Source organism: Diabrotica undecimpunctata, chromosome 6, assembly GCF_040954645.1.
Source record: "Diabrotica undecimpunctata isolate CICGRU chromosome 6, icDiaUnde3, whole genome shotgun sequence".
Taxonomy (NCBI): Eukaryota; Metazoa; Arthropoda; class Insecta; order Coleoptera; family Chrysomelidae; genus Diabrotica; species Diabrotica undecimpunctata.
In genome coordinates, this window is record NC_092808.1 from 152687268 (window position 1) to 152701895 (window position 14628).

Genomic DNA, 14628 nt, shown 5'->3' on the forward strand with positions numbered 1-14628 from the left:
GGCAGTTTTTGATGTGAGTACGTTTTTATTATAATTATCGTCGTCATTATCTTTTCCTTGTACAGTTTTGCATTATTAGAAAAGTTTCCTCCTCCTCAGTTTCATCTTTTTTAGATCACACAATACTCCATTTTCTCCTTTTATTTTACCAAATCTGCTTCCGGCAGCCAATTCCCAGCGATTCTTCTGACGTCATATGTTTATCGTGTAGGTTGTTTACCGCTAATTTGTGGGTAAGGTTTATTTAATATTTTACAGGATCGTGTGCAATTGAGAGATCAATTCCTAGATCAATCTGTTTTACAGCTTTTTGTTGACCAAATATCTGCATTGTATTGACTATCTCCATATGGTCATTAACTTTGTCTTCTATCATGTGATTTCCTCTTTTGCTAAATATTTAATTAATAAAATTTATTAAATTATCTTTTTAGATGATCCTCAGAGTCCGCTATAGTTACCAGGTCATCTACAAAGCATATCATATGATTCGTTTGTTCTCTATTTGCAATTATCTAATCTAATGACATATATGCTGAGTATGTGCTTGGTATTAAGATCTGAACTGAATTCCAATTTCCCATAATAGTCCAGTCGGGATGGCAAGCTGCCTAAAATTTTATTATTTTAATCTTTAGCGGTAGTCAATAGTAATGTGAATTTAAAACCGCGACTGAATTCCGCCGTTACGTTATTCGCCATCTTGATTTTAAAGGAGAACCATTTTTGCTCAATATATCTGCCATTTTTACCTTTTTGACAAAAATAGTAACTACTAAAATTGTTGCCAATACGATTTTCTACAATTTTTTTACAATTTAGTAAAGGGGGAAAAAAGTTTAAAATGGCCGAATTAATGGACATAACTAATTTCTGTATCACCAATTTCCGCTAAAGTCTTACGCTCGCGTTTTTGCCGCATACGTACGACGTCAAATATTAATTTTACCAAAAAAATTGAGATCAAAATTGTATAAAATATAATTCTCTCCATTTTTGTTATGTCGTAAAATTAATAATAAACGAGATAATTCGATAATTATTCTCCCTCCTCCCCTTCCACTATTTTCCCCTTTCCCCTCCAACTCGAAAAATAATGGACCACACGAAAAAATTTGCAAAAAAAAAATTGTAAGAAATTGCATTTGCAACAATTTCAGTCCCTACCATTTTTATAGACAAATTGAAAATGGCGGGAGATATTGAGCAAAAATGGTTCTCCTTTTTAATTTTCAAATTCAAGATGGCGGCTAAAGCAACGGTTGGATTCAGTCGCGATTTTAAATTTACACTACTATTTCCCCCCTAAAGGTTAAAATAATAAAATTTGGCACAGCCCGCGATGCAAGGTTAGGGCTTTTTTTCGTCTAACCGACTGGACTATAAAATTTTTCATTTTATCTACCATTCCACCACCTTTATACTATATTATTGCTGCAGTATTTTTACCCTGTCATGTATTGTTTGACGTTTTGTATGTTTACTTTCCAAAATATTATTTTTTTTATTAAAACTTGGTCTAATTAATGATTTTTGTTCCAGAACGTCTTAGCTTCGAGATGCAAGGAACAGCGCTGATGCCTCACAACCCCCAGCAAGGTTTCCCACCACCACCTGGTACAATAGGTAAGTGTAAGCAAAAAAACATTGTTCTGTAGTTAGAATTTATGAAAATCTATAAGAACGTTGTTGAAATTTTACAATAGGTACACCGAATTCTCAGGATTATATTTTATTTAAATAATTAAGCAATATTTTGTACGTAATGTAGGATCATAATGTAGGACAATGTAGTATTTGTATGATCTTGAATAATTGGTGTATAAACTGTGTCTGAAATACTGTTTCTTTGGCAATAATCGTTTAATGTTTGTATTTTTCATTTTTCTCACTTGTATTCAGTTTGATTTGCATCGTTCCTTAGCTTTTTTTTTCGTTTTTTTCCGCAATTTTTAACTATACTGCATGATGTTAAACTGTATAATCTAATGCTTGTGCCTAGCTGATTTTAATGCTTTTCTATCCTGGTTTTACTTCTCTAGTAACATAAAAATTATTTGTAGTTTTTACATGGGAACACAATATGTAATAAATAAATTTTATTCCTTTTTTTTATTTATTTGGTATGTCCATTTATAAAACTATTGGAAATGTATGCAGTTTTCGATTTATTTGAAAAAAAAAAAAAATTTTGTAAAAGTTCAAAACTTTTCTCACTTCAAACTCAATTTTTTCAAAACTAAGCATTTTACACCAATCAAATTTCTAGAACGTACTATAAGAATATTTATAAAGTGAATTATAAAGGAATAACGATTGTTTAATTAGGGGGTGATTTTCAGGTTTTTTGTCACAAGAAAAAAATACGGACCAACCTCATTTTTGTCATAACTCCCTTATGATTGGTGGTCCCATAAATCTCTACATATATAAAAAATACAAATAAATATTCTTTTAAGCACTACAAAAAAAGGTTCAGTGAGTTTTCCACGAAAACTGTATTAATTTCTTCATATTTCATGTTGAAACTTTCAATTTTGGCGATTGATAAAGGAGAACCAACTTTCAATAAGATATTGCTCTGCTTCTATTGGGCCTACTTCTTCTTTAAGTTCCATCTTCTGTCGAAGGTTGGAAATCATCATGGCTATGCGGACTGCCGCTCTAAAAAGTTCTGCACTACTGCATTGAAACCATTCCCTTAAGTTCTTAAGCCAGGATATTCTTCGTCTTCCCACATTTCGCTTTCCTCGGACTTTGCTTTGCATAATAAGTTGTAATAACGCGTATTTTTGCCCTCTCATCACATGTCCTAAGTACTCAAGTTTTCGTCTTTTGATAGTTAATATTATTTCCGCCTCATTTCCTATTCTTCTAGTTACTTCCACGTTTGACATTCTTTGAATCCATGATATTCGTAGGATTCTTCTGTAACACCAAAATTCAAAGGCGGCCAACTTATTCAGATGAACCTGTTTGAGTGTCCACGCTTCCAAGCCATAAAGAAGAGTAGAGAACACTTAACATCGAAGCATTCTCAGGCGTAGTTCTAACCTTATATCCCGAGAACAAAGAAACTTTTTAAGTTTAATGAATGATGCACGTGCTATTTTAATGCGTGTCCTAATTTCTTTGGTTTGGTCTACATCTGATGTTATCCATGTTCCTAAGTATTTATAGTTATTAACACTCTCAATTGCAGTATCTTCAATAGTCAGTTGGATATTTGCATGTGCAGATTTAGTCATGATCATGCATTTAGTTTTCTTTAAATTTATCTTCAGTCCGTACTCATGACAGCGTTCATTAAGGCGTTGCTTTACGTTCTGTAAATCATTGTTGTTATCCGTCATTATTACTGTATCGTCTGCAAAACGTAAGTTATTCAAAACTTCTCCATTGATAGATATACCTTCTATTGAGTCTGAGAGCGCTTTTTGAAATACCGCTTCACTGTAGACATTGAAAAGTAGTGGGGACAGCACGCAACCCTGGCGGACTCCTCTCTGTATTTTGATATTTTGGGTGTCTTCTTCTTCTTCTCGTGCCACTCCTAGCGGAGATTGGAAATCATCATGGCCACTGCGACTTTGTTAGCAGCGCGCCTAAAAAGTTCAATCGAACTACACCCGAACCATTCACGTAGATTACGAAGCCACGATATTTTTCTTCTTCCCACACTTCTTTTGCCCTTAATTTTGCCCTGCATGATATTTCTTAAAAGTTCGTACTTTTCACCTCTCACAATGTGCCCCAAGTATTCCATTTTTCTAGTTTTTATCTCATTTAGAATTTCGCATCTTTTGTCTAAAGTTTGGAGTACTTGCGTGTTAGTGACGCGGTCCATCCGCGTGTTGGGTGTACTGGTTGTCAATTCTTACTTTGGCAGTTTAATTCCAATACACCTTACGGCAAAGAATCAATTTTGGTTTGGTCTGCGGACCTCTTTGAAGATAGGACCTATACCGACCTGTTGGCCTCTTTTCGCACAAAAAGGACATTGTTTTAGTATAGTAGTAGTATAGATAAGTATGTTCGATTTGGAGAGTAGTTCAGTACTTTGAATCCCTAAGATTTTGCGTGGGTGTTGGACAAAGAAAATTTGATGCCCAAGAAAGTTTAGATACTTTTACCGCCAGTGTTTGAATTGGTACCAAATTGTACAGATACTGCATGTACAAGAAATACATGTAGGTATACGCATTTCTTCAGGAGTTAAATGTTGCTCTTTTTGCAAATGTAACAAAAAAACATGCAAAAACATTTACAATGTAAGTGATAATGATAAAGTAAACCATGGTGTATAGTTATATTATTAAATAATAAATAAATTTAATTTTAATTTACTGTATTTTAGCGAAAACTGCATCAAAATGAGTTTAGTAAAGCTCAAAATGTTCGTCCTCCATTGTACTATAGCCCTCATTATCATAATACTGAATTTTTTGATCTCATATCACCGAAAAATCGTTATAAAAAAGTCTTTTGTATAATTTAAACTTATAAAATTTATAAAATTTAATTTTTCAAAATTTATTTTAAAGCTAAAATCTCATGGACCTCAATCTACCGCAAAACCCCCTTTTTCCCCTAGACTATAATCTCAATGGAAATAAACGTTCAGTATAATAACCTAGATATAAATATAGTGCTGTAAACAAATTACTACCATAATAGAAAAAATCTCATTTAATGCTAAAATTCGCCTATAATCTCCTCTACAAATAAGATCTTATCTCGAGTTTGTAGAAACAAGTAATGATTAAAGATGAACACAGATGAGTACACCTACCAATCATCTCGTTACATGTTTACATTGTTGATGTTATTGATATTTTCAACGGAAATGAAGTTTTTTTGTGACGTACTATATGATAACTTTATCTTGAAACAAGAAGACGCACCGACCACACCTTGCGATAACGTCGTTCTTGTCCGTGTGAAAACAAAATCAGGAGTAATCTCCCATAAGAGGTTAATAGTCTGAACAGGGTTGGAGTAAGTGATGAAAATATGTTCTGAGGATGGTTGTTGTAAATCTGTAAATCTGTGAAAGATCGAGGATAAAAACTGGTTGTACAGAAACCGTTTGTTGTTGTTTCGGTTTCATTTAGATTTATTCCTCCAATACAGATCTTGTTCTGCATTGTTTTAATTTTTGCTGCTCTACATGTACCATACAGTTAAAATGGATGCCTATTTTATTAATTTAAGATGTACTAGACACGTAGATTAAACATAACATTGGTTAGACTAGGATAGGCTTTATTTTAAATATTTTACATGTAATGATATGATAAGCACTTTCTGCTACACAACCATATCTTGGTGATACAAGTTGACACTCGCTACGTCATCATCATTCTTGCTTTACAACTATGCGTGGGTCCTAGCCTCCTCAAGAATTTCTCTCCAGTCGTCCCTATCCATCGCCTTCCTTCACCAAACCCGTATTCCCATATTTCTCATGTCTTCATCGATGTTATCAAATAACCTTGTTCTGGGTCCTTCTCTTCTTCTCTGACCAATGAGTCTATTAAGGAGCGTTTTATAGCTGGGTCTTTTGTTCCATCCACACTACATGCTCTATCCACCTCAGACGTCCTATCTTAATATATTTTATAATATCAGGTTCCTGGTATATTCTTTCAAGTTCGAAGTTATATCGTCTTCTTTACACTCCATTGTCATTCACTGATCCGTAGTACTTTTCTTTCGAAACATCCTAACATATTTTCATAATTTTTTGTTTTAGAGTCCAGGTCTCTGAACCATATGTTAGGACTGGGCGTAATATTGTTGTGTAGAGTTTTATTTTTGCATTTCTCGATATAATTATGGATTAGGGAGCGCTCCCGGGTGTACAAATTCGTTCACTGCTTCGATGACGTCGTTTTCTATAACAAGTGGTCGTAGGATTTGTGGTTGCGTGCTTATTTTCATATACTTCGTTTTGTTGGTTTTTATTATTAATCCCATTTTTGTAGCTGATTCTTTTAACGCTACATACGCCTCTCGTAGAGTGTTTTCCGTTCTCCCAACAATATTAATATCGTAGACATAAGCCAGGATTTGCACTGAATTATTATATATTGAACCAGTGGTTGTGATTTGTGACATACATCTTACTTTTTCTAGAACCAGATTGAACAGGAACAGGAGAGGGGGACTCCCTGGCGCAGCCCGTTATTTATTTTAAAAAGTTCACAGTTCCCCCTGAATTCGTTCTCTACATTCAACTTTTTTAAGAGTTACATCCCAAGATATCTCCTTTTTTGTGTATGTTGCAAAGTATTCCAATGTTCCAATCATTGGGTAGTGATTTCTGTGCCCATATTTCTTTTATAAGCTGCTGTAATGCCATTATGGTATCATGGCCACCTTTTTATATAGTTCAGGGAGATGATCTTTCTGGGAGATTATCTATTCCGGGTGATTTATTTCTGGATAGTTTTTTAACTGCATCTTTAACTTCCAGAATCGTTAGTGGTTCCTCTTCCCTCTCGTTTCATCCCCTTACTACATGTCTTTTGTCTTCCTGGATTTTTTCTTCTTTCTCTATATACACTCGCGACGTTGCCATGTATATCTCTACAACAAGAGAACTATATACAACACATTCTCGTTTAATAAATTAAAAATATACTGGATAAAGTACTGTTATCTTATTTTCTGTATTTGCCCTTTCAATGGGCATCAAACTATATCCATTTGTTTCATGACTATCTTTTTCACATGTTTGCTCATAATTTATATAAGGTTGCTGCAGCTACAATATTTCTGAAGGAAAAGGTCCAAGGTACTGCCAGTTACGTCTATATTACGTTTAGGTATTTTTCTTTTTATGGAGCAGAACTGGTTGTCCAGGTTTCAATTACTGCAACTTTTATGTTTTTTTATCATAATAGTTTGTTTGTTGGCTTTGGTTTTGTCTCATTTGTGTGCAATAAATATATTTCAGTGGAATGTCTATGTTTTAACTTTCTCTTACTCATTAGTAAATCAGTTCCTAATTTTCTTCCAATTAGCAAAATGTAAACAGGGGATAAGATTTTATTTGGCGTTCTACTATAATCTAATACAGATAGAAATGGATTTCTTTGAATTGGCACAGATTTCAAAGATAATTTTTTACCGTCTGTCAAGCTCACAATGAACGAGAAGAACAAAAATGCTATCCTTGATAATTAGAAGCTAGCTAGGTAGCTTTCTTATTATTACTGATTCATTGTGTTCTTTAATGATTTTCTTAATGGTTTTTTCTACTCTTTTCATAAATTTGATCGTAACCAATCTTACAATCTTCTCTATCCGAATTGATCTTCTCTTACACTGTATATCATTTCAAAACCGATACGACCTTCAAAAACCATTGTCTGCTATGTTCTTATGGAAGAAAATGTTTTTTATATCGGTTAAATTCAGTTTCACCGATATTTTCTTATATATTGACTGTGAGATTTTTAAAAATGTATACAAAAGACCCAATACCAATGATTGAAATCTCCTATTGTTTCGATTTTTCTACTCCGTGTCCAAGATTTGCACTTACAAGGCAATATATGATTATACCTACGTATTAAGCTATTTTTAAGCTTCCATCCATTGGAAATGGTCTTAGAATTAAAGAGGCACTATTTAGTATCCAAAAAAGAGAATTAAAAATGTAAACGAAAAATATCAAAATATATAAGGCGTCCCATATAAAAAACATAAGTTGGTATATTTCTTTAGTGAAAACCCCTAAAAAAAATTTTCGTACGCCACTGAACGCGTCCATAATATTTCTACCAAAAGTTCTAATAAAATTTTTCTTAATAAAAAAGTTATTTAACACTGTCGTTTTTGACATTTTTCAATAATCGCCTGTATCTTGCTACTGTGAAGAGCTATTGATGATTTGATTGGGCAATCATTACTTTAACGAAAAAAGAAGTCATGACATCTTAACTACTTTTTTCTATCTCCTCTAGTTTTCGGGATACCCTGCAAAACATACCAATTTGGAACACCCCGTACAGTGTTTAAATTTTTGCTGCACTTGATATCTTTCTCTAAAAGTTCTTAAAAATGTATTTCATATATTTCGGTAGTGCTTTAATAATTGTAAGTACGGCCCACTATGCCAAAGGAAATGAAACCTGTATACATGCGGTTTTTGTGTCAAAAAGCTCTCCATTGTGGTCCATATATTTGTTTTCCGTTGTCGGATCCCGTCGCCGCTGTCTCTATCTGCTTCGACGGATCCGATCTCGGATGTTGAGTTAAGTTTGTGTAACGAGAGAAAATGATGTGGTTTGGTGAGCACGATTAATTTGTTCTTGAAATATGTAGACTAGACGGTTAAGTTGTTTTGCGATACCGTCTCGACTTGTACTGGTTTCAGAAACTTAACAAATAAATTCATTTGTTTTGTGCAAATTTTAGACACATTCTGAAAATATGTAGACAGATTGCACTGTCTCGAAATGTGTACCGTAATAGCATACCCTTATTACGCAGAAAACCCCAGGTAACTAATACTCACCGGAAAGGGTCTACTACAATCAATAAGAACTTTTGTTTTTTTTTTCATTTTCCTTCTTATTTCTTTTTAATTAAATTGCATGAACAGTTTCTAATTAATTAGCTCAATTGATCCCGTGAATTTTTTTCAATACATTCTACAATCAAACAGTTTGACTTTCAACCATTTCCTCATTATTACAGTAATCATTTTCCTGGTAAACATTTTCCAGTCCTTTTTTATCGTATTTAATTCGATTATAAGTCGTCAAATCGTTAAATTTCTTGTGTTCTTTGGCAATTTAGTGTAACCAGGAGTTTCAGATATCCTCATTAAGAGGATTTACGTTTTGAATTACCGAAAAAACTTTCCGTACGGGCGACATATCGGGTAATACCGAAATCGTTTGGAATTCCAATCAAACTGTACCGGGACAATTCTCACAGCTAACTATGTTTATTATTATAGTCTAGGCGCGATCTGTTTTCGATTGGACATTTTCCATAGGAAGCTATTTTTTTGCTGAAATCTCTAAATTTTCGTTTATAATTCGGAAAATATTGATCCTAGAGAAAAAATTATTAGAAGTTAAAAGTTTCTTTATTCAATTCTACACAATATTTCGTTAGCTAGAAATTAAAAATTTAATGTTTATTGTTGAAAAATAGCAATAATTGAAAAAAAAAGTACAAAAAAATGAAGTTAATCCTTTAAATGTTTTCGACTTTCTAAACTTGACATACAAGCTCCATATTCCGCCTAGAAAAACCTTTTAATATGTTTAAAACGTGTGCTAAATTTTGTTAAGATCGGTCGAATAGGTTTTGCATAATAATTTTGCAAACCAGCCTACTGGAAAAAAATGGCAAATTTTCAAATTTATAGTAGGCCCTAAATAAGGCCCTCAGATAGTTGCAAATTTTTTTACACATAAAAGAAGGCTCAAACTTTTAAACGCTTTTTATAAAATTTAAATCGGTTCACTAGGAGAGCTTAGAAATTTTTTTAAAGTTTTAAACATTTTTTATATATATTAGGCTTATAAACAAATTGAATAACTTTACGAGCTTTAAACATATCAATTTCAAAATTTATACACTTAAAGAACATTAAAAGACGCTTCTTTAACCTTTTCACAAAAAAAAAATACATTTGGCTTACTGGTTGCCGAGATATTGAAGGTCAAAGTTGGCATACATTTGCCGTGTAACCATTAGTGATAGAGGGCTCGTTTTTAAACAAATACCCTCGTCTTGTCAAGTACTTTTTATATGAAAAGTTTTACGTAGTACTTTTTATGGCAACATCAATAAAAAAGACAAATAAAAAACCGTTTTCGCGTAAAATGTCGCTCGGAATGCATGAGAGGTGGTGGTGGGGGACATTCTCTAAAAATATGAATCGGCGAGTTCAAAATCATAGCGCGCGCCAAAAATTGCATTATCTCGGCTTCTTGTTAACCAATTTTGCCCTTTTTTTTAATCGATGTCTCGGACGACAAGGATTTCAAATATCATATTTTCAAATACCATTTTTAATTGCAAAATTGGCAAATTTGCAATAAACAATTGTATGTTAAACAAGTAATTGCATTTTTTCTTCATGCATTTTTTTTGGGCTTGCAATTTATACATTGAAGTAAATTGTTACTTTTAGTAAACAATTATGTATTTTAAAATTGTTAATAAATAATTTAAATTGTTAAAACAAAGGCGAACGAAAAAAATTTTTTTCTTTTTTTGGAAGGACAAGAATCTTCAGGTCTGACCTTGACCTTCAATATCTAGGTAACCAGTAAGCCGAACGTATCGTTTTTTTTTAAGAAGCGTCTTTTAATGTTCTTTAAGTGTATAAATTTTGAAGTCGATATGTTTAAAGCTCGTAAAGTTATTCAATTTGTTTATAAGCCTAAAAAATGTTTAAAACTTTAAAAAATTTCTAGGCTCTCCTAGTGAACCGATTTGAATTTTACAAAAAGCGTTTGAAAGTTTGAGCCTTCCTTTATATGTAAAAATTTGCAACTATCTGAGACCCTTATTTAGGGCCTAATATAAATTTGAAAATTTGCTCTTTTTTTCCAGCAGGCTGGATTGAAAAATTATTATGCAAAACCTATCCGACCGATCTTAACAAAATTTAGCACACGTTTTAAACAAATTAAAAAGTTTTTCTAGACGGAATATGGAGCTTGTAAGTCAAGTTTAGAAAGTCGAAAACATTTAAAGGATTAACTTCATTTTTTTTGTACTTTTTTTCCAATTATTGCTATTTTTTCAACAATAAACATTAAATTTTCAATTTCTAGCTAACGAAATATTGTGTAAAATTGAATGCCGAAACTTTTAACTTCGTATAATTTTTTCTCTAGGATCAATATTTTCCGAATTATAAACGAAAATAGGAGCAAAAAAATGAGAAATTTTCAATTTTTTTCAAATTTTGTTTAATAAAAAATTTAGCACAGGATTTGCGACTGGCGCATATCGTGATTGTCGATATTGGGCACATCCTGAAGGGATTCCAGCAAAAAAATAGCTTCCTATGGAAAATGTCCATTATGGTCTGAATTTCTACAGATCCCGCTTAGTCTATTATTCAACGGCTTTCTCTATAAAGTGATTCTAAACAAGTGTGTATGAAGGCTTTTGGAAAATCCGCTTAAGACGTTTTTGTTGTACAAATGACCAACTATATAATCTAATTAAACAGAGATAAGGTAAATAAGATTAGGGATGGATCTTCTTCTTTTTCGACAATATTAATAAAGCTTTTTGGTTGTTGCATTCCGTATCTTTAAAAACTTATTTTTGCAGGCTTTTCGATCCGTTTATATTGTTCTGAAATTGTTTCCTTATGAAATGTTAAATTTAATCACATATAGCTTTGCGAATAAACCGCAAATTGTAGAATATTTTCTGACGTTTTGACTTCCAGGTCCAAAACTATTTTCAAATTACATTTTTAATTAAAGAAACGTTGTGTTACTTTTGTCCCGCTAATTTATGATGAGAATTTTTTTAGTTAAATTAACACACCCGCAGTGGGCGGTTAGTATTACTACAATTTGGTTATAGAGTAAGATCCCAGAGCGATCAGACATAACTTATTTTCACACAGATGAAACCTTAGAGCCTCAGTAGCGTCTCGCGTGCTTTGAATACCTGCGTATTTATGAAACTTGCTGAGTGACACCTGGGCAGGTACCAGGTGAGAAAGGTAACTAAAAATAAGAGCTATTTAACTTAAATTTACATAACTGATTTTTATACATATTTTGTAGAATATTATTTTGAAAATACTGTAATAAGTGTCAGACACCTGTCATGGACCAGAACTTTTGTCAGACGCTTTAAAGCTCCACTAAAATTAAATGAACTTTACTTACTTTTACATGTCTGATTTTTAAAGATGTTATTAATGGAACTATAATAAAGTTATGTTTAATCAGTCAGACAAATTAGAATGACCAAATATCCCTCAAACACAAAAATTAGTTAACCAGAAGTATGAGCGCGAGAGTGCTGTGCATGCATTTCAGAGTGAGTGAGACATTGCGATAATTATATTACGATATACGCATAATTTAAAAAATGATGATTCGAATGTATTGTTAAACGCAGGCACCGGAAATAACCAGAGATACATTAATTTGACAAAGGTTTACGAGTATTTGTTACCATCTTTATGTAGAAGTTTGCCAGGGTTTCACGCTCTAACTGGATGTGACTTTAATCCCGCCTTTTTTTTTAAAGGGTAAACAAAGACCATTCAATATATTATTGAAGAAACATGAATATCAGCGAGCTTTCATGCAGTTTGAAGAATCAGAGTTGTTTACCGATGAAGCCACCCAAAAAGATATTTTCAAAATAATCCAAAAATTTATGTGCGAAATTTATAGTTTTCCTGATACGTGCAACATTAATGCTGCCCGGCTTCAATTGTTTTTAAATAATTACAGCGTATCTAATATTAACGAAGAATTCGATCGCAAAAATTTTAAAAATTTTGAAGCTAGCAGTTTACCACCATGCTAAAGTGAGTTATTCCAACAATTCCGCAGTGCTAATTACATTTTTAGCATATGGAATAATGCAAATGCAAAACAACCAACCATTTTAATTCCTGAACACAATGGGTAGAGATTAGAAGAAAACCAATATCACTTTCATTGGTTTGATGGTGACCAATTACCAGCAAACGTTAGTGAATTCCTTCAAACTTCAGGTATTATACTTTGTTTTCAGGTTTAGAATTTATTATGTTTGTGATTTTCTGCTTTTTAATTCTTTGAACTATTTTTTGCAGAACAACCAGCCAGCAACAACATAACTGATAATGATGAAGATAATGACTCGGATGAGCAGCATCATGATTGGTTGAATGATGAAAATTGTAATAATTGCGACAATGAATATTATGATGATTAAAATATAGAAAAATGTTTGTTTCAATCAATCCCAGTTGAAGATTTTTTACAAAAATTATTTCTTTTTAAATGATCCTAACTAGTATCTTTGTTACAATAAAGTAGGTAAATATAATTTCTTATGAAACCAAATTGCTCCGAATTAATTAATTATCCCAAATATATTCAATACAATAATTTACTTTAATATTTATCTTAATGCTAGAGTTCATCATATTAAAATAGAGATGCAAAAATATTTAATCGGATCGAAAACAGTAAGCATTCTTAATGAATTTTAATTTTTTACTCTGAGGCTCATGCGCACAGCACTCTCGCGCTCATACTTCTAGTTAACTAATTTTTGTGTTTGAGGGATGTTTGGTCATTCTATTTTGTCTGACTGATTAAATATAACTTTATTATAGTTCCATTAATAACATATTTAAAAATCAGACATGTAAAAGTAAGTAAAGTTCATTTAATTTTAGTGGAGCTTTAAAGCGTCTGACAAAAGTTCTGGTCCATGACAAGTGTCTGACACTTATTACAGTATTTTCAAAATAATATTCCACAAAATATGTATAAAAATCAGTTATGTAAATTTAAGTTAAATAGCTCTTATTTTTAGTTACCTTTCTCACCTGGTACCTGCCCAGGTGTCACTCAGCAAGTTTCATAAATACGCAGGTATTCAAAGCACGCGAGACGCTACTGAGATTCTAAGGTTTCATCTGTGTGAAAATAAGTTATGTCTGATCGCTCTGGGATCTTGGACTATTACAACACCTGATCAATGTATAGTTCTGTTCTAACTTACATTACTACAGAGACATATAACCTTTCACAATGCTCTGCTTTTAAAACTGATCACATCACCAACTCTCAAGACTTCCTCCTTTTGAGACTTATTGTATGGTTTGTGTTATTGAGAAGCTGGATGGCCTCGATGTTCACGTGTTGGTGAAGTCTCTGCTCGTGACTTTTGGCAAATTTGATTATAGTTTATTTTACAGTCTCCATCCCTAGATATCTGTAGATATCGCTGTTTCTGATGTACCAGGGAGCATTTATAAGATTCCTCAGCACTTTGTTTTGAAATCCAAGCATGTGCTTGGATTTTCTACCAAGCAGCCAGAACATTTTTCTGAATTTGATTTCGAGTTCATCCCGTGTCTTTTTGACATAAGCTTTCCATCGACGTCCAGCATCCAAATACTTGCAGTGTTAGCATATGGGATATGGGCATTATTGATTCTAATTAGTATATATTGCTGTTATTTGTTTGTTTTACGTATACAGATTTTGGGGGGGGCTTTCTGAGGGAAGCCCGAAGATAACTTTTTTGCATCTTATTTGGGTTCCAAACGTGTCGTATGATTTTTACAGGTTCGGTTACATTTTCATCGCCGACGACTAGAGTAACTTGCTATTTCTTCAGTAACTTTAGCTGTCCTACTTTGTTCTTCTTCATGTGTCATCTCCTCTAAGCAGGTTGGCAACCATCATGACAATTCGCACTTTCGATACCGCTGCTCTAAAGAAGTCAGCAGAAGTGCAGTTAAACCAAGCTCTCAAATTGTTTAACCAGGAGGTGCGTCTTTTCCGCGACTCCTTTTACCCTGTATTCTTCCTTGCATTATTAATTGCAACAAGTTATAACGTGACATGACCCAGATATTGCAGTTTTCTGACATTAATTGTATTTAAAACC

At 32.9% G+C, this 14628-nt stretch overlaps 1 protein-coding gene across 1 annotated transcript in view; it reads left to right on the forward strand.

Annotated features, from left to right (window-relative positions):
• The window catches only part of peb (zinc finger protein pebbled), a 110916-nt gene that overhangs the window by 64982 nt on the left and 31306 nt on the right, over nucleotides 1-14628 (forward strand). Inside the window, exon 2 of the mRNA XM_072535812.1 lies at nucleotides 1543-1626. Within this exon, the coding sequence (XP_072391913.1) occupies nucleotides 1560-1626 (67 nt within the window). The 5' untranslated portion in view covers nucleotides 1543-1559. The remainder of the gene's footprint in view (nucleotides 1-1542; nucleotides 1627-14628) is intronic.